Raw genomic sequence first — 27697 nt, forward strand, 5'->3', positions numbered from 1 at the left:
CCCAACAGCACTGTCTTGTTCCCAGGGAATCTTCCACAGGACATGAACAGACCAACTTTACTCCACTCTGAGACTCCATGATGACCTCCACCCCCAAAGCTGGGGACAGTAGAGCTAGTGCGGGACCCCTCAAATGGCCAGATCTCTCTAAAGGGAAGATCTCAGGCTACCCTCAAGTCTCCCTCCTGCAAGGGTTTCTTATTCTCATGAGATGGGAACCCCCTCCCCCTTTGAATCTCTTGTATTATCTTTTCCTCTGAGTCTTCTAGGATCCCCATAAAGGAAATGGTACCTAGAAATCCCCAGTAAGGGCTTCAAGTTTAATACTTGGCTGCTCTGCCAGATGGGCAGAAGTTTACAATCAGAATAAAAGAAAAGAAAACCCTAGTGTTTGGCTTCACACTTCGAACTGAAGTAGCCTTGCACTAGCTATAAGACCTGGCCCTTGCCCTTGCCCTGTCTGGGTTTCCAGACACCTTACCCCAAGACAGTGGTGGACAAGGTAAGCATAGCAAGACAAGAGTGAGAAATCAGCCAATTTGTATTTTTAGATATGGTAATATGGAGAGGAGTAAAGCTCCTCAAAGACTGATGCTTGAGTGGGACTTCAGTGCTTTAGAGGAGCTAAAGAAGGGCCTCCATTAGGGGCTTTAACAGCCTGTTGCAAACAAGGCCATGTGGGGCTGCATGAGGGGAGTGGGTCCCCACCAAACTGGTGGGAACATACAAGGCTTGGCTGACCAGGAGTTTCTAGACACCCCAGTACTGCCCCCTTCTCAATACACATTAGGAGCAATCATCCTAATTCCACCGCCCATACCTGTACTAGTTCCTAGGATATCTCAGAACCCCTTGGGAAAGATTGCTGTCCCCACCTCACAGGTGGTCAGAGGGATACCAGAAACATGCCCTGGATGAGAGGTGGATAGGAAGAGATTTGTGTGGACCTGAAAGCTCCCTCTTGCACTCACCCATGGTGTCCTTTCTGCCCCTTCCCTCCACCACCCTCTTTCCAGATCAAAAGACCTTAGCAGTCTCCATTCCACCAAAGGTCCAGAAATAAGAGTGCTGGGGGACAAAGATCTGCTAGGCCAAGTATCAGAGGTCCTCAAAGGAGAGTAGGGCAGGGCAGAGGCCAGGGGTCCATGTGGCTTCTTTTCCTCCTGCCCAGCTGACTGTAATTACTATTTTCTGTTGAAACCGAGGATCCCTTTACTCACATCCAGGACAGTGGGTTCACTTATAACCCAGTGGTTTTAGATAAAGACTTTAAGCAGAACTTCCTGGGGTTAAGAGATCAAGAGCAGGATCATTTTCTGGGCTTTCCTACTTGCTCCAAGGGGTGAGTTATATCTCTAAATACCTACTGGGGACAGTCTTTCCTGGCATTTGTCAGTGGCTTTTCAAATAGTTTGACCCTCAACAACTCCCCAAACTGAAACCAAGCTGGATCTTCAATGTGGAGTTCTGACAGTTGTTGAGTGGGATAGCAGTCTGGGGCCTGTAGGTAGAGATGGTAAGGACCCCATGGCTGCAGGATGAGTCCAGAAGAGGTATCACTTAGTTGTTCTGTGACCCTGATCTGGTCTCTGAAAACACAACTGTGGCACCCACCGTCTCTCGGGCCCTTGGCACTGTCCCCTGACTACAAGTTTCTTCCTCAGCACGGAGTCACACTAAGCTTGAGTACTCAGCTGGTCTGTTTGTCCCAAGGAGGGCTCTTAGGGAAAAGACCTGCAGAATCAATAAGTCCCATCAGATCATCCTAACCCTTCTTCCCACTCCAAAGCCAAAGCTGCATTGTAACTACCTTGGACACTGACTAACTAACCCACATGGCACTGGGGCAGAGCTAGGGTGACTCTGCAGCTAGAGGGATCTTTACATCCCATCTTCGGAAGCCTGAGGAACTCTTGCCTAGGAGTGACAGAGTCTGACATACTCTGGGGCAGACAGACCCGCGGGAGGAGGCACCATCCTCCCCTCCTACACAATCTCATTGGGGTTTCTGCACACCCCACCCTACACTGAGGAAACTGAAGCTCCAGGCCTATCTCAGTTGGTTTGAGGCAAAAGATGTGCTGTGGGGACCTGTGTTTTGGCATAACTTCTAGAACACACCCGCCCGTGCTCCAGAGGCACAGAAATGGAAAGGCCAAGGAAGCTCGCTGGTCAGCTGCTCAAAGGCCACCTCTGAGTGGGCCGGCTGGGTCCCATCTTCCTCTGTCACATGGACCCCAGCCCCACCACTACTCAGCCTAGAATATTAGGGACCAGAAAAATAGATGCGTGAAAGCCACAGCATTGTAATAAAGACGCTGCTTTTATTTAGTTTGATATGTTTCTATACAGAATGCAGAAAACACATCTTGAAATTATATAGAAGGAAATAAAAACACATCAGTGGTTGGTGAACACTTGAATGTGAGATTGGCTCTGTCTCAGAGTTCAATGGCCATCGCCAGCCCAGCACTCAGGGGAGGAGGCGGCCTGCAAAGGCATTGTTGCTGTTGTTATTCCGTTCACTGCCCCATTGCCTCCAGTTGCTATGGCAACGGGCCATTCTGGGCCAGCCCGTCTCAGCGTGGCAGTGCCCAATGGTGGAGTTGCTAGGGGCAACGGAGCTGTTGGAAGGCCTTTCAAGCCCTCACCTGGAACACTGGGATTTGTTTATTTTTTGACGAGGTCATCAGAAATAATCTCACCAGGTCGGACTCTGCTGGTGCTCCTGACTCTGGGACAGTGGGGAAACTGGCTTGGAGGCACAGGTCCAGTCACCAGAGGTCCGTTGAGCTCTCATCTACAGGCTCCCCCAACAGAGGCACTGCTCACTATGTAGCCCCCCACAAAGATGGGCAGGGGAGAAGGGGTGGGTCCTGTGGGAGAAGGCGCAAGGGGAAACGCTCTCCAGAGAAGGGCAGGGTGCAGAAACCCTCCCTTCTGACTGGCCCGCCCCTCCTGAGGCAGCACACACGAATCCTCTGAAAAATGGTTCGATATGGCTTAGAAGTGGCTGCTCAGTGTGCAAAGGGAGCCTGGGTCCACCCACCTGCCCTCAATTATGGAAGGGATACATTATTGCAAAAGGCATTCCTCCCTCAAAGGTACCCAAAATAACTCCCAAATGTCAAGAAAGTCATGCTCAAAATGGTTTCTTCCAGCGGAGGAGAATCAAAGCAGAGTGGGCACCCCTGAGTCACCCGACAGAGACGCAGATGGACAGACAGACATTCTGCTACAAAAGGCAAAAGAAGTCCCAGTGTAATGCTGGAATTTAAACCGTTAGGGAAAAAGGGAGGTGGGGGTGGGAGGCAGGGGAAATCAAAATGAGCAAAGCCGTCAGTTCCATGGAATCAACACTAAGAGCTTGTACAAACTGCTGTAAGCATCACCATTTTTAAACTTTTTTTAATAAAACAATTTGAGGCTGTATAAAAACTTTAGTAAAAAATTAGCTTTGAGAGCCCACAGATTTTAACTATGAACTATATTGCTGGCACTCCTCCCCAGCCACCAGACCTTTTCCAGCCAGTAAGGCCCATGGTCTGGGACTGCAGTGCCAGAGGAAGGGCGGGGCGGGTCAAGGTAGAGTTGTGGAGTGTTGGGACAAAGCGGCCAAGGTCAAGTGAGGAAAGAGCATCACATGACATAAAAATATTGCATCTTCACCAAAATGTCCCCCACTGAGTGTTTCAAAAACCATATTCCTTTTAGGAGGGAAAAGAAAAACACAGAAGGATAAAACAAAGGTGATGTATTAAAGAGTCCCTCGACCTCCTCAGGCCCCACCACGAGCAGCTGGCCCACCCTGGAGCACCTAGGTTGGGGGCCATGGCCACCACTGCCTCTCGGAGTCCCCTTTCCATGAAAATGAAGACCCCTAGATGGTGGGCCACTAGCGTGCATGGGGTGAGGGTGTGGATGTCCACGGCCCAAGAGGCCCCTCCAGCTTCCAGCCCCTGGCAGCAGCGGGAGAGCAAGCCCAGCACCAGGGCCGAGAGGCCCCCAGGCAGGCTCTGGGGTACCAGAGCAACCAAGTTACGTAGTGTGAAAAAATAGGATTCCTTTGATAAAAAATACTGTCCCTTGGTCTTCTCTAAGTTTGAAACACCCCGGGAGCTTATTTTTAGCAAAGCAATTCCCCATACCCACCCCAAAATTATACATACAAGTTTAGGTAAACAGCAGATTAAATGTAAAAACTTAACCTTAACTTCTGAAAGTCCTTTGAACTTAATCTTTTAGCTACTGTTTTCCATGTTACATCCTGCAGCTAGACACACGTGAATAGAAAAAACAGTACAGTTAGTGTTAAAGGCAAAACGCAGAGAGCCGGGGGGCCGCCCAGCACTGCCTGCGAGTTCATTCACGGCTCCTCGCTCCCTCCATCTACCTCTACTCCGAACAGTGCTTTCAGAGCCAGCCATCAAGAACGTAGCGAAGAAATTTCTATGAACAAATAAAAAGCTGTTAGGCAAAAAATAAAAGTAAAAACGTCCCCAAAGTCTCTCCAGCTGCTTTGGGGTTTAGGAGGACCAAAGAGGGTGGGCTTGTCCAGGCCCTGTGTGTGTCAGTATGTGCTAGGTCAGGTGTCGGTTCCCGGTGGGCGATGGTCTGCAGGCCACCGGGCTCCACAGACAACACCATGTTGTCTCCAGGGCCCTGCCCTACCCTTGCCTCCACCCAGGCGCTTGTGGGTTAAGGGGGGACATAGGGTGGGGGCGACCGGTACGGGGTCATGTTCTTGGGACGGGAGCCCTTGCCCTCCATAGGGGCTGTGAAGGGCGGAGGTGGCTGGTAGGGAGGAGCATTGGGGTCCTCATCGCGCAGGGGCGTGTACTCTCCCACGGTGTCCTGGTTCAGAGGAGTGGTCTCGGGCACACTCTGGTTGGGGTACTCAGGAGGGGGAAGGGGGGCTTTCTCCTCCTGCAGGATGAGTGGCATGCTGGAGGAGGGGGGGGGCTTTGAGTCATCCAGCTCATCTGCAAAGATAATAGGCACCCCCTTCTTGATGAAGGTGGCCTGGTCCTCGAGGGTAAGTTTGCCCTTCCGCTTCTTGCGATAGCAGATCATGGCGATGATGCCAGCAATGAGCAAGATGGCTGCGACCACCACAGCCGGAATAACTGTGTGCAGATATACATCATCCTCGCTACTCTTCTCAGGATCCCTGTCCGGCGCCTCAGTGGATGGTGCCACTGAGGATGTCCTCCCAGGTGGCATCACAGGGATAAACTGTATATGCCGGCAGCTGGCAGCGCCTGTCACAGTAATGCTGATGGCCTTGAAATCGGGCTCCAAGGCATTGGAGAAGGTAGCCCGAGGTTTCCCATCATCCTCAGCGATTCTCTGGCTCAGCCCCGTGATCTGCTCCTTGGGACAGGGCTCCAGAGGGAGAGTGTTGTTGGTCCATTCCACCACAATGGAGCCCCGCGTGATATTCTGCAGAGTGATGGTGCTGCAGTTGCGGTCCCCAAAGGCAAAGGCTAGCTTCTTCACCAGGGCTATCTTCTTGTGTATGTCATTCACCACTGGTGCTGGTTCACCCACAAACACCGCCTTGAATTTTGCAGGAGCCCTGTCCCCTTGAGGGCGCCTGTGGACATGGATCTCAAAGGCATCCACAGCTGACAGCCCCCCCTTGTCTGTGGCATGCATGAAATACTCATGCTTACCCACGTGGCTGCTATCGGGCAGGCCATACATGAGCTGGCTATTACTGTTGAACTGCACCCAGGACTTCTCGCCTACCAGCTGCTGCTCCCGGAGCTTCAGAGTCAGCTTCAGCTTGTCGGTAGTAGTGTCCTCTTTATCATAGAAGGTATCTGGTGGGATCTTTACCTCAAAATAGGTACCAACCCAGGCATCTACCCGGTCGATGTGGTTCTTGAGCTCTGGGCGCTGGTTGGGTTCTCCTCCGCGGGGCATGCCACTGGTGGTGGTACGGATGCGAGTGGGTGGGGAAGCTGTTTCCAATCTGGTGATAGGAGCCTTGGTAGTGACCCGGGGCACGGGGCGGGGGGTCCGTGGTTTCTTGGTTGGTCTGCGAGTCGTGGTGGTTGAAGAGTCAGTTGAAGGCGTGGCTGGTTTTGGTGTGGATACCCGTGGCTTCTTGGTGGTAGTTGTGGGAGGGGTAATAACTGCTGTAGGCTCCACATATCCAGGAATTGTCATGGTTGGGCGAATCTGGCCAGGAACTGTGGTGCCTGCTTCTGATACCCTAGTGGGCTGGATGGGGCCTAGGGTTGGGGTCTGAATAATGGCACCACGAGTCCGAATGGTGACTGTGGGCTTCCCAGGAACAGGATCCCTAACTGGGGGAGCTATGGTCTCTGTTGGAGGTGCAATGGCTGGAGATGTGGGGGTGGGCACAATCCTAGATGGTGGCTCCTGGATGGCCGTAGTTGGGGGCCCAATCGCAGTGACAGGTGTGGGTGTGGCATGAATCTGTCTCCGGATGCGTTTGGGGAGTGGGGGCTTCTTGTTGGCGATGTGCCAACCCACCACAGGGTAGCCAAGCTGGGCAGACATAGCACCCTCCCTGGCAGGAGCCTCTACACCACGGATGTCAGGCACAGTGTTCTGATTCAGGGAGCACCCGAGTTTCCAGGAGAGCAGGGCCCCATTCTCAACCACTTTTTTTGCATTCCCTGGGCCAGCCATGAAAGCTGACATATCAAACAGTCTATTGTTCACCACTGGCACTAACTTCATGTTATGAAGCTCCACTTCTGAGAAGCTCCGCATCCTGTGTAAGAGGTCGATCCTTTGCTTTGGGGTCATCTTCGTGAGGTCAGCATCCAGAATCACAGTGAGCACAGTCACAGGCTCATCAGCAGCGCAGGCAGATGACATCACTTCACCAGGGTCTGGTGACGCAGCTCGCATGGACTGTGGCTCACTGTGGTCTTCAGGGTAGACCTCAATAGAGAACACACTGGAGGTCTGAGGGACATGGCTCCCATTGGCCCCTAGCCGTGCAGCACTCACTGAGATGTAATGTACACCCTTATCAGTGTCAAGGGGGAGGCCCTCCAGGGTGTGACTCTGTGGATCCCAGTGTAGCCATGATGGCAAGGCCTCCTTTCCTGCCGCTGATACCTAAAAAAGACATTAGCACAAGGTAAGTGTCATGGTCACTGCATAATCTAAAAATGATGTGACAGTTAAACACTGGCCTATCCTGAACTGTGTGGTAAGTGAGGGAGAGTTCAGAATTCCTCTTGGGGGATTAACTTCTTTCTCCCAGAGTTCATTTACAACTGTCACTAAAGCCTGGGGTTGCCAGGTGGGTTAGTTGGGAAGGCAAGTGAATTCACCCAACTGGGGAAACAGTGATACTGGCACATCCGAAGCACAAAGCTCAAGAATGTTGCAGATTTTTATGATAGTGACATGCTTTGTGATCTCCTGCCTACTCTGCCTACAAAGCATCTCATCTCTCAACCTCACCTCAGACTTCTTCCCTGCCCTGTGCAAACACCACAACTCTGCTCAAGTCATAGGCCTACTGGCATTGGGTGCTTTTGGAAATCTGGGTGCAAGGGAAAACTCAATACTCTGAATGACTCACCTTAACTACCATGTTACATTCAAACCTAGTGAGGCGTCTCACTTACCTTGGTTTTTAACCTCAAGAAAAACTGCAGTGCCCAAGATGGAGATTGGAAGCAAGTATTTTAAGTGTCCGTCAAAGGCATTCCAAGGAATTCTGGCCCCTAAAAGAGTTCTTGAGCCAACTAAGTTTAGGGAATGTGCAGAGTCCAACTCTGGTCCTGCAGAGCCCAGGCACAGAAGCAGACTCGAGGAGCTCTTTCCTTTTTCACCCAATAGCACAGCATCTCCTAGACTTATTTCAGGGTAGAATCCTTTTCCACTGGAACATACTGGTATTACTCAAAGCACCCAAAAGAATACTCTTATGAAAACATTCTCCACCGCTGGCAAGACAAAACAAGACTTGCTTCTTGTGCAGCCTCCATCTATGACTTCTTTCAACTTTGGGAAACACCTATCTCTACATCCAGTGCAAAAAGGATCCACTCTCTGGTGTGCTGCAGTCACTTGTTTCCACTCTTCTGTACCACCGAGTGCAGAGACACACTGACCAACAGATGGTATGCCTTGCTGCCAGTCTATGCCCAGGACTGTCCTGCACTGGTGCTTATCCACAGGGGACACTAAAATGTCTCCCTCCCTGTGGCAGAAAGGTCACAATCATGTCTGCTGGGCTCCCAGAAGCAAAGGACTGTGGGTCTGGTTCTTTGCACTTCCTTCTGTGAAGGGACAGGTGCCTAAGTGACTGGGGAGGAGACATGGGCGCTCATCTCAAATCTCAGCTTGTACCTGCTCTTCCCTAAATCCAGATATCCAGGCAGCATGCTGCAATTTCATCAACCTTATCAGAGATAGACACTTACATCCCTATAAACAGGTTTCCAAACTCTAGCAAACATTCATAAGAAGACATCTGACATTATTAGGAGTTACTGTACTTTCCTCACTACTCTGAATCACTAGGGTCTGTGAATAGCATTTCTTTTGCAATACCTCATCCCATTAACTCTAAAACGAGCCATCACCTAATCAGTGCACAACTAAGAACCCTGTCTCATCTAATGCAAACACAGCCACCACTGGAGATGGTAAAATATCTGTAAATATGGGTGTCTTCAAATCCATGAAAAACACTAAGTATATTTTTCCTCTAGAATATCTTTTTTAGTTACAAAAATATTAACATTATTTCAAATGTTTTGACAAGAAAAACCTATGCTGTAAATCTTTTCAGTTCAATTACGTTAAATATGAAAACTACCACATGCACAAATAAATATATAAAGCAAAAACTGACAGCTTTTGTTTTGCAAAACACATATAAAGCCTAAATGTAGTCAGGGAATTTTAAGATGTTTACAGAAGTAGGGTAAGAATGACGGGCCCTCCCTGGTGGTACTGCAGGTTAAAGCACAACACTAAGAAGCTAAAACAACTTCAGCAGGAGATCAAGCCCCGCTCTGGAGGTGATCCCACATGGCACGGCAGGCCCCCTGCTGCGCCCCTCACCAGTGTACTTCCTCAGTAGGCCTGTTCTGCGCCCTACTCTGTCTCTGGTGAATCCTTTCGCTGCCCCTGCACCTCCGGCACCACCTGTACCCCATTTCTGTATGCATAAATAAATATTTTTTAATTAAAAAAAAAAGTGGTGGAGAGTAAACAAGTCAGGCTGAGACCCATCAGGATGACAATATGCCTGGCAGAGGGCGGGCAGAGACAGGAGAAAGGGTGGGTGTGGAATGGAGCTCTGGGTGAAGTTAGCCAAGAAGACACTGTAGAGGAGACTGGTCCTCCAGGAGAAGCCAGGAGAGGTTCCAGAGGTGTCTGCCAATTCAGCGGCCAGGCTGATGGGTCATTACCGAGGAGCCAGGCAGCTAGGCCTCTGCCCAGCCGGTGTGTTCCACCAGCAGTCAGCAAGCAGTCCCAGTGCTTTCCCAACTGTCTCTAGCTACACACTTTGTAACAGAAAAAAAACCTCAAGGTTTCCCTGCCTGAGCCCAAGAGCCACAGTTCTGTTGTTAGATGTTTCCTAAGGAATAAACCTAAGAAATAAATCTTTGGCGAAAGCTCCAATACAATCAACCTTGGCAGATACTCATTTAAGCTATGGTAAATAACATTGTAACATATTAACAAAGTGTAATAAAAATAGTAAACATTAAGGAAAAAAATCTAGGTTTCACCAAAGCAAGTTATAACGCTCAATTTCAAACTGAGATATGGAAGCTCTTTGATTACTTAAAAATTTTTCACTATTGTCTACCCACAATTTTACAGTCCTGTCAGAAAAAGAGCCAACCACCTGCAACCTACACACAGCTGCCCACCGTCTTCTCTATAGATTCTGGCTCCCCAGGATCCCAGAGCCCCAGTCACAGGACAGGTGTCCAACAATGGCACTCCAGTGGCTAAAACAGTCACCAGGGTCTTGGGAATGCCACAGAACTGAATATTCCAAACCCATGTATCTCCACAAGCATCCTGATACTGGGAACTCTGTTAGACCCAGGCAGCACTTTGACTGGCAATGATTCATTTTAATAGAAAGACCACAGGAAACAAAACAAATCTGAGCTCCACAGGAACCTAGCCAAGTCACAGGCATGTTGGCATACTGTAATTTCAAGGTCATTTAGGGAAAGCCCCTGAAATGGGAAGTCTGAACATGCCTGAAGGGTGAGCAGCATCCCAATTCTCAAAGGATTCCACTAGCGGCCCCTCCCTCCCGAGGGCAATCAGTTGAGGGAATACTGATGGATGCAACACCTGGTCCACAGGAGCCCCAACACCCCCCTCCCAGCTTTCAAAACTGCCAAGCTCTAGAGCATTTATTTTTCCTTTCAGTGCCTATGCATAATGTGGGATATGAAGGAAGTTTGCTGAGACTATCAGCCCACACAACAAGCCAGAACTCATATCTGTAACAATACCCTAGCGAAGGGGAAGCACCATTTCTAAGAGCATTGGGCTGAACCCCATCTTTAGGCAGGTTGAGACCTGACCCAATGTCAGCCTCAGTTTTTTAATCTGTAAAAAGAAAAAGGAGGCCACCCAGGCTAACACGGCCAGACACATGCTGAGTTGTGTGTCAGTGATGGCTCTGGGCTTGCTCCCGTGGGTTGAGTGAGGACCCACTGCATATACAATGTGAGCCTGAGCCAAACAGGTCTGGGGCACATCTAGGCACCACAGTTCAGTCCTAATTCACCACTGGCCTTGGACTGATCACATAGTGAGATCTTGTTTCCTAGTTCATGCCCTAAAGCAGAAGCTCTAAGCAGCAAGGGACCTAGGGGGAGCCACAAGCAAGGGAAAACCGAGCCTAAAGGGGAAAAAAGCTGAGGCTCACAAAGCAAGGACTAACTTCCAGTTAACACCTGTCTACCAGGAGTTGCTGATACCCTGAGTGGTGTGCAAGGAGGGAGGACTTGCTGCAGGTGAGCGCCTAAAGGCCAGCATCCACCTCCTCGTAGCCTAAAATAGGAGTGTTTTAATCCTGGCATCTTTGCACAGGAGATTTTAACTATTTTTGGAGTCATTAGCTTACTCATATTAAAAAAAAAATTGTGCTAGGGCCTCCCTGGTGGCGCAGGGGTAGTATCTCAGCACTATAAAACTATCACAAGCCATTGTGGCATGAATTTGATCCCAGCCAGGGAGGTAGCCCACATGGCACAGCAGACCTCTCCTGTCTCGCCCACTACTCCCCTCAGCAGTGTATTTCAGTAGATCTGCCTGTTCTGCTCCTCACTCTGTCTCATGGATCCTCTCACTCCTCCAGGTTCCTAGTGACAGAACTCCAGAGTTCTAAGTCACTCACTCAAACTCCCCTCCACTCCCAACATCAAACACCAACACTACCTTGGAGTCATGGAACGCAAGGCCTGCTGTTTATAAAGCAGCAGGAATAGGGGTCTTCATGCTATTAGTGGGAACATGTCCAGGAGGAAGAAACTGCAGGACAAAGTCTGATTTAAGAAAATTAGAGGCTCTAGCTCTGAAAAAACTCCAGAAATCTTTCCAGTTTCAGCAACCATTATAGATAATATGCTTCTGAGATGGACGGCAAGCCCAGTACTGAGAAAAACAAGATCTGAAACAGCTATGCACCAGTTTTTAAAATCCTGACACAAAAGTACATTAAGAATCAAGATCACAAAGTCTGGGTAAACCCATGAGGAATTCTAAAGACTGCCCACTCAGTGATGTCACAATGAATCACTGTGACCAATGACAGGGAAAATGTAAAGGTTTTGGTCAATCCTTAGTCTATACTAGCAGTTCTGGGACATTCTCTCCAACTTCTTTACTCACTCGCCAGTACCTTCCGACACCATTTGCTAAAGACACAGCAGCTGTGCTAAACTTGAAGCAATACAACCAGAGTTTTTCACCCCCAACTAGTACCATTCCACACCAGAGACAGAGCAAATGAGCAGAGGAGCTTCCATTATTTAGTCCCTCATCAAAAATCATTCTTCTACACACAGTACGAGCCAACTAGTTCATAGTTGGACCGCTCTGAGAGACAAAACTGAAGAAGTGGGCTCTCACCAGGACTTGGGAAACCAAGAAAACATAAGATTTATCATTCAGAAAACTGTAAAGTAATACTTTACCCTTAAAGGAGTTTGGAGACTTGGAAGTGAAAAGCAAAAACCCCAGCACTTCCACTGCTGATGACAGCCAGAAAAAAGGTTCCTCAGATAAAAATTTAAGAGTGAATTTTTTAAAAACTGCCTTTGTTGAGAACTTCCTCACATTCTACAAACCTTTTGTAGGATCCTTTTTGGGGGCTCCTTCTGATTAACACCTCTGGGCAGAACAGCCCTTGAGGTTAAGGTTTGGTCCTTCCTTGAATCCCCTGTGAAAGTGCTAGAGGGTCTTCTTGGTGGCTGTTTCAAAGTGGCACAGATTACTATCCTCTGATAAGTAACCACTTGGATCCTTATTGGCCTGCCCTGGCAAGGCCCCTCCCTTCCTCAGCTAGTATTAACTGTTTGCATCTAAAAACAAAAATTCCTCTTTCTCCTCAAAGGGTAAAGGGGACAGTTGAGACACTTATAGCCATTAAGTTCTCAGAATCAGTCACTCAATTCTAAGTTCTGACATCATTTGATTTTGTCATGTTCTTTCCATCCTTGTCAGTAATTTTTATTAAACATATAGTATTGGAGTTGATGAGTCTGGGCAAATGCCATTCTAACAACCCACCCCCAAGGATGCCTTACTTCAACAACCCACATTTCCTGGTATACCATGTTCACAAGAGGTCCATTCAGAATTGGGGAACACCCACTCAAGGCAGGAAGAAACCACAGTTCATCTCATACAGGCGGGGTTGCCACAAAGCTCTCAAGCATCCAAAGAAATGTTCCTTTCATGAGCTCCCCTTCCTGGTCAAAAAGAGTGCCCATTGTTCTCAGGGGAACAATTAGGGGCCCACGCCAGCAACTGAGAGCGCAGTCCCAGGAAGGGTTGCTCCCAGTTTGCAAACATCTTGGACCCAGGGAAAATCCATATTGTCTCCAGGGAAGGAGCAGAAATAAAAAGTCATCTGCACAGATGACTTTTTTAGAGCATTTTGGCTCTACCAAAATGAGACATCGAAAGGGAGGTCCAGAGTGCCCAGTTACTTCATGAGATGCAAAGATATCGCTCCATGATCACCCGAGAGGAGGGGTTAGAATGCCTCAGGCATAAATCACCTTTCTCAGCCAGAGGAGGCACCAATCTCAAGAGAGGCAAGAGGCAGGGTGAGTAATTTACAGGGTGGCCAACTCAGAAGGGTCTGATCTGCCCAGCAATCGCCAACCTGGTTTCTGTAGGACTCATCCCCACCAATCTGGATGAGAAAGGAGGGGGCTGTAAGAGCCCCTTCTTGCATCATCTGCCAGTAGTACCCATTTAGCAGTTAACAGCAAACTGATTTCCTGAGGCAGGGCTAGACAACAGTAGGGGAAGCAAAAGGTGCTGGCTAGGCTGACCAAACAAGGGCAGTCTGGACATGACATGATGACAGTTATGGCATAGGACAGAGAATCTAGGAGCTCAGGTCTACACTCTTCAAGCATGCTGGTCTCTTCTTTGTCCTGACCTACTTCATCGCTGCCTGGTATATAAAGAATAAGGAAGCCCTTACCGCATGTTACCGGATGGGTGCACTAGACGATGCTAAGCAGCACACCTGCTACTCTGACTCCCAGAATTGCCAAAGCCTCTGTAAATAGCCTGTATAAACTAATTAACTGTCCACACAGGTGAAACAAGGCAGCCAGTGCAGCTCACTTAGAATGAGACTTAACTTTCTATCCCTTAAAAAAACTGTTGTTCAGCCTCTTGCAAACACCAAGTTATTCCATCAACAATCTCCTGACCAGTCAACAAGTATGAAAATCTAACGACAACTAATCTTATCAGATCTCATGCTCTGCCTGTAAGTTCTTATTAGCTACTTAGTCATGAACAAATTGGCTGGAAGACCAACTGTTACCTGGGTATCCCCACTAAGGCTTGAGAAAGCATTGTCTCTTGCTGCCCCTGACATGGGCAAGCATTTCTCCCTGCACACAAGCAGATAGATTTCGAAAATCCAAAAACTTTTGTAGGCACTGAAGGTGTCCTCATTCCCTCTACCAGCCCACAAACATTTGAGATTGAACTATGCAGGAATCAAAACAGCCTATGGAAAAGTCTACAAGGGGAGGAACTAAGGACCCTGAACAAAAGCCTCATTACGCTCCTGTCAGCAGGCAGAAACAACATGTCATCCATGAGTGAACCACCCTGAAAGAAGCTGTTCTAGTCCCAGATGAATCACTATAGCTAGTGCCATGTTGAACAGAGATGAGGCTCCCAGATAAGTCATCCTGCATTCTTAGGCACAATGCAGTAAGAAAAATAAATGGGGGCCCTCCCTGGTGGCGCACAGGGTTAAAGCACAGCACTATGAAGCTAAATGCAGCCGCTTCACAAGTTTGATCCCCAGCTAGGGGGATGTCCCACATAGCAAGGCAGACCTCTCCTGCCCTGCCCGCTGCTCCCCTCAGTAGTGTACTTCATCGATCTGCCCGTTCTGTTCTCCACTCTGTCTCTGGTGTATCTCCTCACCGTCCCCTAAACCTCTCACCTATACCCTAACTCTAATATGCATAAATAAATAAATCCTTCAAAAAATCAAATCCCTAAATTTATGACAAAGAATCCTTCAGAATATGGATGTAAAGGCTCTTCAAAAGTGACACCTTGAAAATGGCACTGGAATAAAGGCTTATGATGTTATTTTGAGATATATGGGAAGTTTCTTGTGAGCGTCAGTAATTTTCCCTCTCTCTCTCTCTCTTTTTTTTTAAGATTTATTTATTGATGCATACAAGAACTGGGGCACACAGGCCAGAGGTGAAGAGGGTAAGAGGATTCACCAGATACAGAGTGGGGGCAAAACAGGCAGGTCTACCGAAATACTCTGCTGAGGGGAGCGGCAGGTGAGACAGGAGAAGTCTGCTGCATCATATGGGTCACCTCCCGTGTCAGGGATCAAACTCTGTGCTACAGTGGCTGCAGACAGCTTCATAATGCTGTGCCTTAACCAGCTGCGCCACCAGGGAGGTCCAGCTATCCCTCTCTTAAGGGACAATTAACAAAGGTTCTAAAGAATTGTGCTCAAAATTGCTGGGAGTTTAGAATTAAAAAACTAAAATCAAAACTTAAATAGAAGATGAGACTTCTTCCTCATCTACACTTTATATCCAAATCTTACCTTGATGACTTCTCCACTGGAAGCAATTAAGTCTGTTGGAATGGTCACTCGAAATGAGCGTCCAACAACAGCTGTGCCATCAGGAATGCCAACCACTGTGGGAACAGCCTCATGGAGGTCTGACAACACCGAGTGCATAGATGCTTCTAGCTGGTTCTCCCAGTCCCTGATGGCCTCCGAAGGTTCGCTGGGCCAGCGGGACTGAGCCATGGCCACGGTGAGCAGAAGGAGAAAGGTCCTCCCCCAAAGTGGGAGCAGAAGTAAGAGGCCCTCAGACATCCTCATCGTGGGTACTCTGCTTAAGTCGATGGTCTCCCTAAGAAAGGAAGTAAGTGATGTAGTCCCACAGCTGGGTCCTCACCCTCTGCACACTTGCTCCATCCCAAAGTACCCAGTGCCTGAAAAAGAAGAAGAGGAGACTCAAAGTTCAGCAACACCCATGGTTTCCAGATTGTATACAAGCAGTGACTAATCCCTAAGTGTTCCTACCAAAATTATTACCTTAAATTTGGACCAAGAATAGCCTGTGCTGTCCAGTACACTATCACCAGCTACATGTAACTACTGAGCTACATGTGACTACTACTACAGATAACTAATGCAATGAATTACACACTGCATTTTGGAAACTAAGTATAAAAAAGAAAGTAAAATATCTCTTAATACTTTTAAAATACTGATTATATATTGAAATAATACTTTTAGACACACTAAAATACATTAACATACATTAAATTAATATCAATAAATGGTGAGTATCTTAAATGATGTTAAAATCAGTCTATCTGCTTTTTAAAAACACAGTTACCAGAATATATTAAATGACATATATTTGCTCACGTTTGTTTTGCCTTACTTCTCTAGACCTAACTTATGGTTTACAGGAAATACAAGGGTCATGAAGAGATCAGATAAATTTAGAATAGAAAACCTTCTGCAGGACAATAGGCCTGATCTATCCAAATGCCAATATCCCTAAGCACAAAGAGACTTACAAATATAGAATCAGCATCCAGATGCAGTGTGTGCATCTTCACTGGATCCTGGATTCACTTTAAACACAAACACACACATAATCACCACAGTCCCAGAAGATTAATTAGGGAATTTTACATATGGGCTTGATGTAAGAGTTACTGTCACTTTTCTTAGGTAAGATGGTGGTGGTGTGACTCTATAAGATACTATCTACAATTTGAGTGTTTAGGAAATTATAAAAAAAAATGAAATTCACTTTGAAATGGTTCAAGAAAATGAAATGTGAGTTAAGTGCAGCGATAAAGCAATGTGGCAAATATAGCATCTATTAAGTACTAAAAAATTATTTTGGAAAAAACCCAAATATTTGCAAGAAAGGTGTAACACTTGCCCATTCCTCACACCCCCGGCATAGGACTTGATTATTACACACAAGTTTAACTATGTGCAAACACCATACCAGTGAACAAAATTTACTTGGCATCTCTTCTTGTCCCCTGACCCCTCAGAATTAGAACCCCGCGGGTGGTCCCTCTCCCTTCACTCATTTCAGGTACCTGCTCTAAAGCTGCTGGTCACATAGACCCACTGTCACACTGGCCTGGTGCTTACAGATAACCACAAACATCAGGAACAGGTTCCCATTCTAGAAAGGGATTAAGCCCCAACATGAGCCAGGTTATTATTTTTATTTTTTTTACCTGAGCAATACAGAGTAAAGAAAACCAAAATTGCTAAAGAAAAATAAGGTCACTGAGGGCCCTCCTTTGGTGGCACAACAAGTTAAAGCACAACACTATGAAGCTATCGCAGCCACAGTTGCATGAGTTCAATCTGGGACCAGGGGGGTGACCCACATGGTATGGCAGAACTCTCCTGACCTACCTGCTGCTCCCTTCAACAGTGTACTTCAGTACATCTGACTGTTCTGCTCCCCACTCTGTCTCTGGTAAGTCCTCTCACCCTTCCCACCCCCCGGCACCTCTAGCCTGTACCCCAGTTCTGTATGTATAAATAAATAAGCCTTTAAATTAAAAAAAAGAAAAGAAAAGAAAAATAAGATCACCTAAATGGGTAGGCAATTCTAAAGTCAAAATAAATCCATGCCAACTCCCACAGGACTTCTTTTTTTTTTTTTGGCTATGGACAGTTATTCCTATTCTTATTTTGTTTTTGAACTAAAATTCATGAGACAGAGCTAAAACCCAAACAGTAAAGCAACGTTGAAGGTTGAAAAGTTCTATCCTAGTAAACAAAGATATCATAAAATTACTGCATTTAACAGAGTTGACAGTGGATTACAGAACCAGAGTGAGAGCCCAAAACCAGTTTGCAAAAGAGCTGTTCAAAAACACTAGGAGGCGCTCCCTGGTGGTGCAATGGGTTAGGACGCAGCACTGCAAGGTAGCCACAGCCACTTCAGTACAAGTTTAATCCCGGCCCTGGAGGTGACCACGTGGCACTGCAGACCTCTCCTGTCTTGCCCACTGCTCCCCTTAGCAGTGTACTTCGTCGATCTACCTACTCTGCTCCCCGCTCTGTCTGTGATGAATCCTCTCACCGCCCCTGCACTTCTGGCCTGTATGCATAAATAAATAAAACTTAAAAAAAAAATGAAACACTGGGATAAGATGCCATCTATATAGAAAAACAAATACAATTAAGGATCGTCCCTCACTTTTTTTTTTTTTTTTTAAAGATTTATTTATTTGTACATACAGAACTGGGGTACAGGCCAGAGGCTCAGGGGCGGTGAGAGGCTTCACCAGAGAGAGTGGGGAGCAGAACAGGCAGATCGACGAAGTACACTGCTGAGGGGAGCAGCGAGCGGGTCAGGAGAGGTCTGCCACGCCATGTGGTCTCCTCCGGGGCAGGCGGGAATCGAACTCATGCGGAAGTGGCTTTAGCTTCTCAGTGCAGTGTTTTAACCCGCTGCGCCACCAGGGAGAGCCCGTCCCTCACTTCTTACAGGATAAATCCCAGGTGAATCAAAGTTTAAAAAAAAAATCACAATTTAATTATTTTAGAATATAGCAGGATGTCAGAATAAATAAGGATTTCATTTTAAGAAGACACTAAAAAACAAAACACAAAAGAAAAAGACATCTAGACTTCGACTTTCGGTTTATATTTCCCCCTAGTTTCCCACTGAACACTATGAAAAATTCTAGACACTTATCAAAAATAAAAGAATAAAAGGTCAAGAGAAGGCAGACCAGCTAAGGACCTGAGAACTCAAGGAAGACACAGAGGTGAATCTCTAGGTTCTCTTTTTGCTTCATATATTTCAGAATTAGAGCTGAAGAAGTTGCCAACCCAGAAATGCTAACAGATGAGATGAAAAAGGTCCCACTAAAGTTTGCTTTCTTTATCCAAAGGAACAGAAGGGGATAGCCTAACAGAACAGAAGATGTTTAGACAGTAACAGTTCTATTCTAGCCAAACACTACAGATAAGCCATGGGCCCACTCCCACCTATGCTGACAAGGACCGAGTGTGAGGCTAGACTTCCACCTGAGGCTTCCATCTACTAAGGCACCCTCGGTACTCCCAATGGGGTAGTATCAGACAAGGTCAAGTAGGAAATGTGGCCTTACCTCAATATCCAGTGCTTACTGTACTTAGGGTACTGATGGCCTCCTCATACTTCTATAAAGTACCTCCAACTTTAAGATTTTTCTTTAAACTCTTCTGTGTTAGCTTTTATCTCCCATTTTATGTGTTGTATATCCCCTTTACAACTTATTTTATCACTTTTTCTTAATTTTCTGAGTCTTTTGTTTTATACTATCTTAAGTTATAACTTTAATGTTTTCCCTAGTGTTGTACTGTGCTTCCATTAATGACCTCTTCCTTTCTTATACATTTAACGCATATTTAATAAGTGTCGGCTGAACCAACACCCACAAGAATGTAACTCGTGGAAAGGCAAGGACACTGTTGCAATCACTGATGTATGCCAAAGCACACCCAGTATCAGACACAGGCCTAATGAATGAATGACACGGATACAAGACTTTTAGTTTCTTCCTGGGTCTTTACGCTTTAAGTTTACTAGCTTTTCCAGTTAATTAGATTCAAATGATCTTTTACATTTCTCATCACATTCTCCATTTTAAAATTCTCAGCTTATTTGAAAACAGCAACAGTACGAGACACACCCTGTGCCTGCTACCAGGAACATAAGCTCAGTCTGCTATCTGTGGGCACATGACAACATGGGGTATCTGTTTCATGGGCATGACTAAGTGCTCCACATTTAGCAAGCAGGCAATGTCCAGGGCACAACTCCAAATGCTATGTGTTGGCTTCCTATGCTCTAGGGAGAAAAAAGCCTTTTGCAACTTGGCAAAAAACAGCCTTGTGTCTTTCTGATGCTGGCTTCCTATAAGCAAGAGTCTCCCCATGCTAGGAACTTGGCAGGCTGCATTCACACACCTATACTAGGATATTCCTCTGGAAGATTTTAGTCTTATGCTCACACACTTGATAATATGGAGATGGAGGCACTGCAAAGATTCTCCCCATTTTTCAGCAATCAGAGTCCAAAGAAAGAACTCAACTACTGTCTACATAAAAGCCTATTACCTGAACATGGTGGGAGATGGTGCTCAGAAACCAGAGAAAGACAGCAGCCAGATCACCCAGTCTTCCTGACACAGTCACTTAACAACTGCGTGCGCCCGCACACACGCACGCACACACATTATACCACTAGAAAGTATCAGAGTAGGCTAAGTATATAATTAAGCTACAGTCACAAGGCCTGGCTAGTAAGAAGCTATGGAAAAGGTAGTAGAAGCAAGTTATCTTATTCCTCTGTGTCAGCACCAGTGTCTATCACTGATTCTGTGCTCAGCGCTGCCCCAGGGCCCAGGGAAGTCCAACTCTGTCAAGAGAACCTAAGTGAATACATAATCAATAGTCACGGCATACAGTGTGAAAAATGGCTACCAAGCACTTCCACTCTGTAGTCCTGGATACTCCACCCTGGGGATGGCAAGGGCCTGGAGCCTGTTGCTGAGAGGAGGAGTCCTGAAAGTGCTAGAGCCTGCAAAGGCTGGACACCATACAGCCTGCTGGGACCCTGCTGTCCCAGAGTGGTCACTCAGGTTGCCCTCTCTCTTTACTTTCAGTAAAAGCCTGCACTCCTGCCCCAAGAGCCACCACACCAGGAAAGTATCCTAGACACCGTGTCTCACCCCATTCAGCAGCTACCAGTACAACTGAGGCAGCACTTCCACAAAAAGTTACTTGGGGATAAAAAAGGAAGAACTAGGGACCTCCCTGGTGGTACAGGGGTTAAAGTCTCAGGGCTATCAAGCTATCACCAGCCAATGCAGCACATCCCTGGCCAGGGAGCTGACCCACGTGTCTCTGCTGCTCGCCTCAGCAGTGTATTTCATTAGATACACCTGTTCTACTCCCCACTTTGTCTCTGGTGAATCCTCTCACTTACCACCCTCTCTCTACCTCTGCCCTGTACCCTAGATCTTCTAAGCATAAAAAAATAATGTAAATCTTAAAAAAAAAAAAAAAAGCTAGACAGCCTCTTGGGGTACAGGTACCCAACAATGAAAGGACAGCCTGGGGGTACAAAGCCCTGGGAGCCCCCAAATCCTACAACTCCCTTCAGGGAAGTACCCTTACCCAAGGGAACCATACTTAGATGGGAGTGAGCTTACAATTCCTGCGTGCCCCAATGGCGATCCAGTGCTTGCTTACTTTCTCAAAATGGGACATCAGGATTGTCCAGTAGATAGAAGTAAAAGCTCAAGTTTCCAGGGTTCTCCCTGGTGGCACAATGGGTTAAAGCACAGCACTACAAAGCTGTCCCCAGTCACTGCAGCAAAAGTTCAATGCCTGACAAGAGAGCTGACCCACATGGTGTAGCAGACCTTTCGCCCACTGCTCCTCTCAGCAGTGTATTTCAGTACATCTGCCTACTCTGCTCCCCACTCTGTCTCTGGTGAATCTTCTCACCCCACCCCCATACCTCTTACCTGTACCCTGGTTCTTGTATGCATAGATAGATAAAGATGTTTTTTTAAGCTCAAGTTTCCAGCAGTGCCTAAAAGAGAGCATACTTTGTAAATCAAAATATATAAAAGACTTCCTAGAAATAGATGTATTTGAAGTTAGGAGTCTACGGCCACATATTCAGCAAGAAAGGTAAATGTAGACTATGTGATGGGAGGGAAAAAAGCCACCTCTGAGAGGGAAGCACTGTATAATAGACTATCAAACAAAAAAGCTATTTTGAACACTTTTCTCACTTGGAAAACTCCTGCAAATTCTCACTTATAGATATCAAAAGCAGAGGTCCAAGAAAAGCATTGGTTTCTGCTGAAGGTGGTTTAGCTTGTTAAATGAAACAGGAAGGAAGCAGCGGTTCACTACCTGGGTACACACTCACTCAGGCATGCTTCAAAAAGGAAAGAAAGACATGGTTCAAAACCCAGGGCTGAATGGCCACTCTCTACTGGACTCTGGTCTTTAATCTGGGTAGATTTTTAACATCTCCTGTGTTCACTGAAAAACTATTCCTTCTACACTTCACTGAACTCCACATGCTGCTGTTAAACATTATTCACTACTAAACAAGTCACCTAAAAGTGACTAAGATAGTAAACTTTGTCTTTTACCACAATTTCAAAAATTTAATGCTTAAAATGGTAAATTGTTATGTTAACATTACAATTATAATAGTTACAGAAAGCAAAAATACTATTTGGTCAACTCAATTAGACCTAAGAAAAGATAGTAAGCTCGGGTCTAGTCTTTTCATCATGAAAGCCCAGGTGGGGTACTAAGAACAAAAAATGAGCCCAAACACAAGGGCCACACTCCAACTGTGCTGCAGCAGCTGGCCTGGGATGCGGAGTGGAGGTGGGCAGTAAGTGCAGGAGGTGGACAGACTCAACAGAACCCCAGTGGGAATGCATTACACCATAGCCGCATACCCGTGTGGCACCCAAGAACTCAATTAAAGAGAACTACAATTACCTCAAGACAGCCCAACAATAATTAACACGTCAGTGTATATTAACTGACTAGCTAGATACCTTGTGCTACATGTGAAGCTTCATTTGCTAGGCAGTCTTTCCAACTTTCAACCAAAAACACTCAATTAAGATTTACATACATTACTAAATCATAAAACACAGAGGTAATGAGCAAAGTACTTATATACTATTAATATATACAGGTGTCTGCTAAGTAGGCCTGGAAACTAAGCTCCCTCTGAGTTGCCCCAAACTCCCCAATCCATCTTAGTACAAACGCAGAGACCACGCTGTGGGAGCAGGGTATCAAGGTCTGTTGGGGTCAAAGCCAGCCACCAACAAAGGGTTGTCCAGAGAGGAAGGAAGGAAGAAGAGGTTCTCCCAGGGGTGTTAGAAGTTTACAACCTGTTGTTCTCTTCCCCAGTAGATGACAGCACCAAGAAGGCACTCCGCATATCACAGTACAGGAAAAGGTTTTTAGTAGATCCCCAAAATTATTCACCCAGCACAAGAGCAGTGATCACCTGATCTCACACTTATAAAAGATTAAATATGAGTGCTATAGGTCCAAACAAACATGCTAATCTGACTTCAATGAATTAAATTGAGAAAGTATATTGACTGTTGGTCTTCTTGACCTAACTGGCTTATCAGACTCCAAAACAGAACAGTGAGATGAAATGTCAGAGTGGCCCCAGTCACCCTGCAGGTCCCCTTTACTGCCGCCCTTGGTCCTGCCTCTCCGTATAGGCCTCAGAAGCCAAGCAGTGGTGTCAGGGACCCAGGTGCATCTTCACTGTTAAGGTCTCATCCCACCACAGCCAGTGTCTATGTAGCTATGTAATACTTCAATCTTCAGTGTTGAAAGTGGTGGCGTGCTTTTAGGCACATTCTCATTTTTGGCCACATTCTTAAAGCTCAACCATCAAGAACATTTCACTCATACCAGAAATTGTCAGAGATCAACAAACCTTGTTTATAAAAGGACAAGACACAACTAGCACCCACTCCCTCTGCACAGGCTTTCTTGCTAGCAGAATTCCTTCCCTCCCACATATGACCCAGTCTAATTGGCCCTTCTACCCACCTCAGTCTTGCCACAGCTACAAAATCTAAATTATTACAAACTTCTCTTCTAAGTTTTTTACTGGAGTGCTGCCAAAGGCTGGAGCAAAACTGTCAAAAGATGGCCTAACAGACTCTTAGAAATTGCTCTACAGTCTATGAGCAGGCAGTGAAATAGTGCACAAAGATGAGAGGACAGGGGGCCTGCCACATCTGCTTGGGATCAGATTTACCTAGCATAGCACCTGAAAGCACTGATTCCCAGTGAACGTGGTGAAGGCCCGGGCCAGGTCCCATTGGCTCTTGCAGTGCTGATCTTGCCCAAGCAGCGGACATTAGGCTGCTCCTTAAGAACAGCAGCACAAATTTAAACAAATGTGTCCAGGTCAAGTATCTCAATACTGAGAGACAAAAAGCCCATTACTCCCAGGTGTTCTCTTCAAAGCTCCCATGGATCCCCAGAAAACAGTCTGCCAGGATAGATTTATACCAAGGTTAACATAACTCAACAAACCCTAAATATGCTCTAGCCCTCACCTCCTGCTGCCCTACCTCCTCTTCTACAGGCTCTGAGTGTTCCCTTGGCACAAAAGGAAAACATACATTTTGACACAACAGTAATTATTTGGAAATTCCTGTGTCTTAGAATCCAAGGATTAAAAATTAAAGGCAAAGAGGGGTAAGGAAAGAAAAAAAAAATGCAAGAGAATCTTCTGTCTCATCAAAAAGGTACAGCTATAATTTACAAATCCCCAAGTAGTAGGGGGAAACCAGTGGCTATGAAGTCCTTTTCCACAGTGGCCACAATCTCCTAGGGCACAAATACTATTTTCTTTCTCCAAACAGTGTTGAGCTCTCCTCAATTTCCAAGCCAGGTCAGTGTCATGCACTGGATGAAACCAGGAGGGCAGGAATCCCACCAACCCAGTTTTATTCTTCACATGTTATGCCTTCACTTCCCATGAATCTTCAACCGGCTTCTAAGGTAGGCACACAGGAGGCTGCCCGTTCCAGTCTCCATGTAAATCATTACTTGTGCTGGGAGCTAACTACCTTTTTGTAAATGTAAAGTTTATGTTTTACTGTATTAAACCAGAAGCTCTGTAAACCTAATCAAGACTCAGCTATCCCCTCTTTGCACTTAACTCAGGCAGGGATAAAGATGATACTGTGAGGGATTTTATGGTCCAGTGCTCCTAACAGATTGGCCCCAACCCCTAGAGCCATAGCGACAGCCAGTGCCCTCCCTGCTCATAACTTCCAGAGGAAAAGGACAAGAAAGCAAAGAAGTCACAGGCAAAAGAGAGCACGTGGATAAACTAGATGGAGCTGTGATTCCATCTTTCAGACCAAGCTGCTTTGTTGCTTTTGACTAAGAAAACAGGATCTGTCCTCTGTCCCTACACTGTCCCTGCACCTAATTATTCCAAAATAAAATTTCTGTAAGGAAGAGAGGGGGATACAGAGATAACAATCTGGGCAGCAACAAACATGAACAGGGAAAGCACCCTCCACACCCGTGCCAAGTTGCTCATCAGAAGGCAGCAAGACATGCTGGGCTTAAAGAGTTTCTTACCTGATTGAGAAAGTGGCCACAAAAGCCAGTCTTCTATCCCCACAGAATACCTTCCAGATCTCCCTGACAATTCCAATTCAAGTAGGTATACCAGCTATGAACCCCAGAACTAGAGGGGAAATAAAGATGGAGTGACAGACTCTTTGAAGATGCTTTTCATTCCAAGGAAGGGCACAGACCTCCAGTCTTCTGCCAGCCTTTTAGATCACTCTCTGCTATACTCAGCAAATGTTTAGAGGAAAATCCAAATTTCTTTGGGAAAGAACTTAAAATATAATAAATTCACTAGCAGTTCTTATCTGGAGCACTGGGAGTCTTGTTTTTGCTTTTTAATCACTCTTTTTATAAAGTCACAATCCACAGAAACCTCAAACAGTCACTTAAGTTCTTTACCTATAGAAAGGTTAAGAAACAGGAAGTCACCCAGCACATTCTTGACACCAAAGTTTCCATTTCTCAAACCCAAGCTGTAAACCTGAGAAGCAGCTTCTGGGAGGGTCCACACTGTAAACAACTGCAGCTAATTCAAAGAAAGCTAATTTAAAGTTTGTGAATGTATTTTTCAGAGTACTTGCAATGCATCCAGGCTCTCAGCTAAGTATTAAATGTGACACTTATCGTGGTGCAAAGGCATGCTCCATGGGCATGTAAGACTCAGTGAGAACTGGGGCCTCCCTGGTGGCACAAGGAGTTAAGAATTGGCACTAGGATGGCCCTCCCTGGTGGCGCAGCGGGTTAAAGCACTGCACTGAGAAACTAGAGCCGCTTCCGCATGAGTTCGATTCCCGCCTGCCCCGGAGGTGACCACATGGCGTGGCAGACCTCTCCTGACCCGCCCGCTGCTCCCCTCAGCAGTGTACTTCATCGATCTGCCTGTTCTGCTTCCCGCTCTGTCTCTGGTGAATCCTCTCACCCTCCGCATCTCTGGCCTGTACCCCAGTTCTGTATGAATAAATAAATAAATCTTTAAAAAAAAAAAAAAAAAAAAAAAAAAAAAAAAAAGAATTGGCACTAGGAAACTACCTGCAGCCAGTGCAGCATGAGTTTGATCCCCGGCCAGGGAGTGACCCATAGGGCACAGCAGATCTCTCCTGTCTGGCCTGCTGCTCCCCTCAGCAGTGTGTTTCAGCAGAGCTGCCTGTTCTGCTCCCTACTCTGTCCCTGGTGAATCCTCACTCCCCCTCACCTCTGGCCTGTTCCCCAGTCTATGTATGCACAAATAAATAAATCTAAAAAGGAAAAAGGATTCAGTGAGTACCCTGTGTAAGACCAGTGTACCCTGCCTGGCACTGGTTACTTCCTTGTGATTCAATAGCTCAAAGTGTAAAACTCTGAGCATCAAGACTTAAAAATGGTTAGTGCACTTATTATGAGACTGGATGTATATGTATACAGTAGGCTTTAAAGAAATCAATTCCAAAACATTCTGAAGGACAATGAACGTGATCTAATATCCTCAACCTTCACCAAGAAAGCAGTGGGCCTGCCCCACAGATCTCAGGCATGGATATCTTCTGGGTAAGGGACCTGCATTCCAAATTTCAGGACAACAGCTGGTATAATGATCAATAGCAAATTTTTCCAACAAGAATTTTTCTTATTTCATAAATCTGCCTGTTTTCAAAAACCTTGTCTTCTAGACAAACAGGCAATGAAATAACTCTAGTTACAAAAATAGTCAACAGCATAACAGAGATAACTTGGGCAAATGGCAAATTAAATAACGATAACTGGTGTTTGTTCTCTGAACAAAAGTACCATAGAAACATCTACTATTTGCTTCTGCAATTATTTCTTTTTCCTTAAGCAACTTGCTCTAACAAACAGTAAGAACTATATTTTTTAAAAAGATTTATTTATGCGTACAGAACTGGGGTACAAGCCAGAGGTGCAAGGGCAGTGAGAGGCTTCACTAGAGACAGAGCAGGGAGCAGAAAGCAGAACAGGCAGATCGATGAAGTACACTACTGAGGGGAGCAGCGGGTGGGTCAGGAGAGGTCTGCTGCACCATGTGGATCAGGTCCAGGGCTGGGAATCAAAGTTGCACTGAGGTGGCTGCGGCTCACTTACAGTGCTGCGTCCTAACCTGTTGCACCACCAGGGAGGACCCAAGAATTATATGTCCTTGATAATTTCTATTCAACAAATTTTAACATACTCAATATCAGATACTGTCCTACTTTCCCCCATTTGCTCTTTAATCTATTTGCTTCAATTTCTTCATAAATGAATATCATAAAATGAAAATGCTTGCTCTTATTTAGAGGGTTAAAGTTTCAAGAAAAATACTATCAGCTTCTCTTGTTTCTCAATAAAAAGTGTTGCTTACTACACTAGGTGTCCCCTGAGGGTTGGAACAGGGTCTAAGTCACCTGGGTCCTGTGCTCAAACAGGTTCAGTGTGTGCTAAATGACAGGGCCTGGCTAGGGTGCAGAAGAGTACAGATCAGCATCAATCAGGGAAGCTCAAGGGCTCAGAGCATGGTCTCCACTTCTCAGACCTGTCTGTTCACTCAAGAGCACGGGGAGAGAAAGGGACAGAAGGGACCAGGCAGATACTATTTCCTCTTGGTCTTGCCTGAGAAATGGGGAGTTTTTTGTAAATGTTTGTCCAAAGAACAAAACAAACACCACCATCACCACCTAATGATGTGGGTCAAGACGCAGACTCCAATTAAATTCAAAAATGAGTTCAAAGACCTGAGAGTATATACTGGATCTTTGGCTCCTCCCCAACACCTGGACCACTTGTCTCACC

General features: G+C 46.1%; 1 protein-coding gene across 5 annotated transcripts in view; it reads right to left on the reverse strand.

The window, feature by feature from the left end:
- Positions 1-2301: 2301 nt before the first annotated feature.
- DAG1 (dystroglycan 1 (dystrophin-associated glycoprotein 1)) overlaps positions 2302-27697 on the reverse strand; it is a 47434-nt gene continuing 22038 nt past the window's right edge. For 4 of the 5 annotated variants that reach the window (XM_004676161.2, XM_012720395.1, XM_012720394.1 and 1 more), the window contains 2 exons: positions 15317-15714; positions 2302-7101 (listed from right to left, as the gene is read on the reverse strand). In XM_004676161.2, the coding sequence (XP_004676218.1) occupies positions 4699-7101; positions 15317-15601 (2688 nt within the window). In that variant the 5' untranslated portion in view covers positions 15602-15714 and the 3' untranslated portion in view covers positions 2302-4698. Of the gene's footprint in view, positions 7102-12329; positions 12441-15316; positions 15715-27697 lie in introns of those variants that run through there. The other variant, XM_012720397.1, reaches the window with a different exon arrangement.

This window comes from Condylura cristata, unplaced genomic scaffold (assembly GCF_000260355.1).
Source record: "Condylura cristata isolate star-nosed mole 26May11 unplaced genomic scaffold, ConCri1.0 scaffold00004, whole genome shotgun sequence".
NCBI classification, from domain to species: domain Eukaryota; kingdom Metazoa; phylum Chordata; class Mammalia; order Eulipotyphla; family Talpidae; genus Condylura; species Condylura cristata.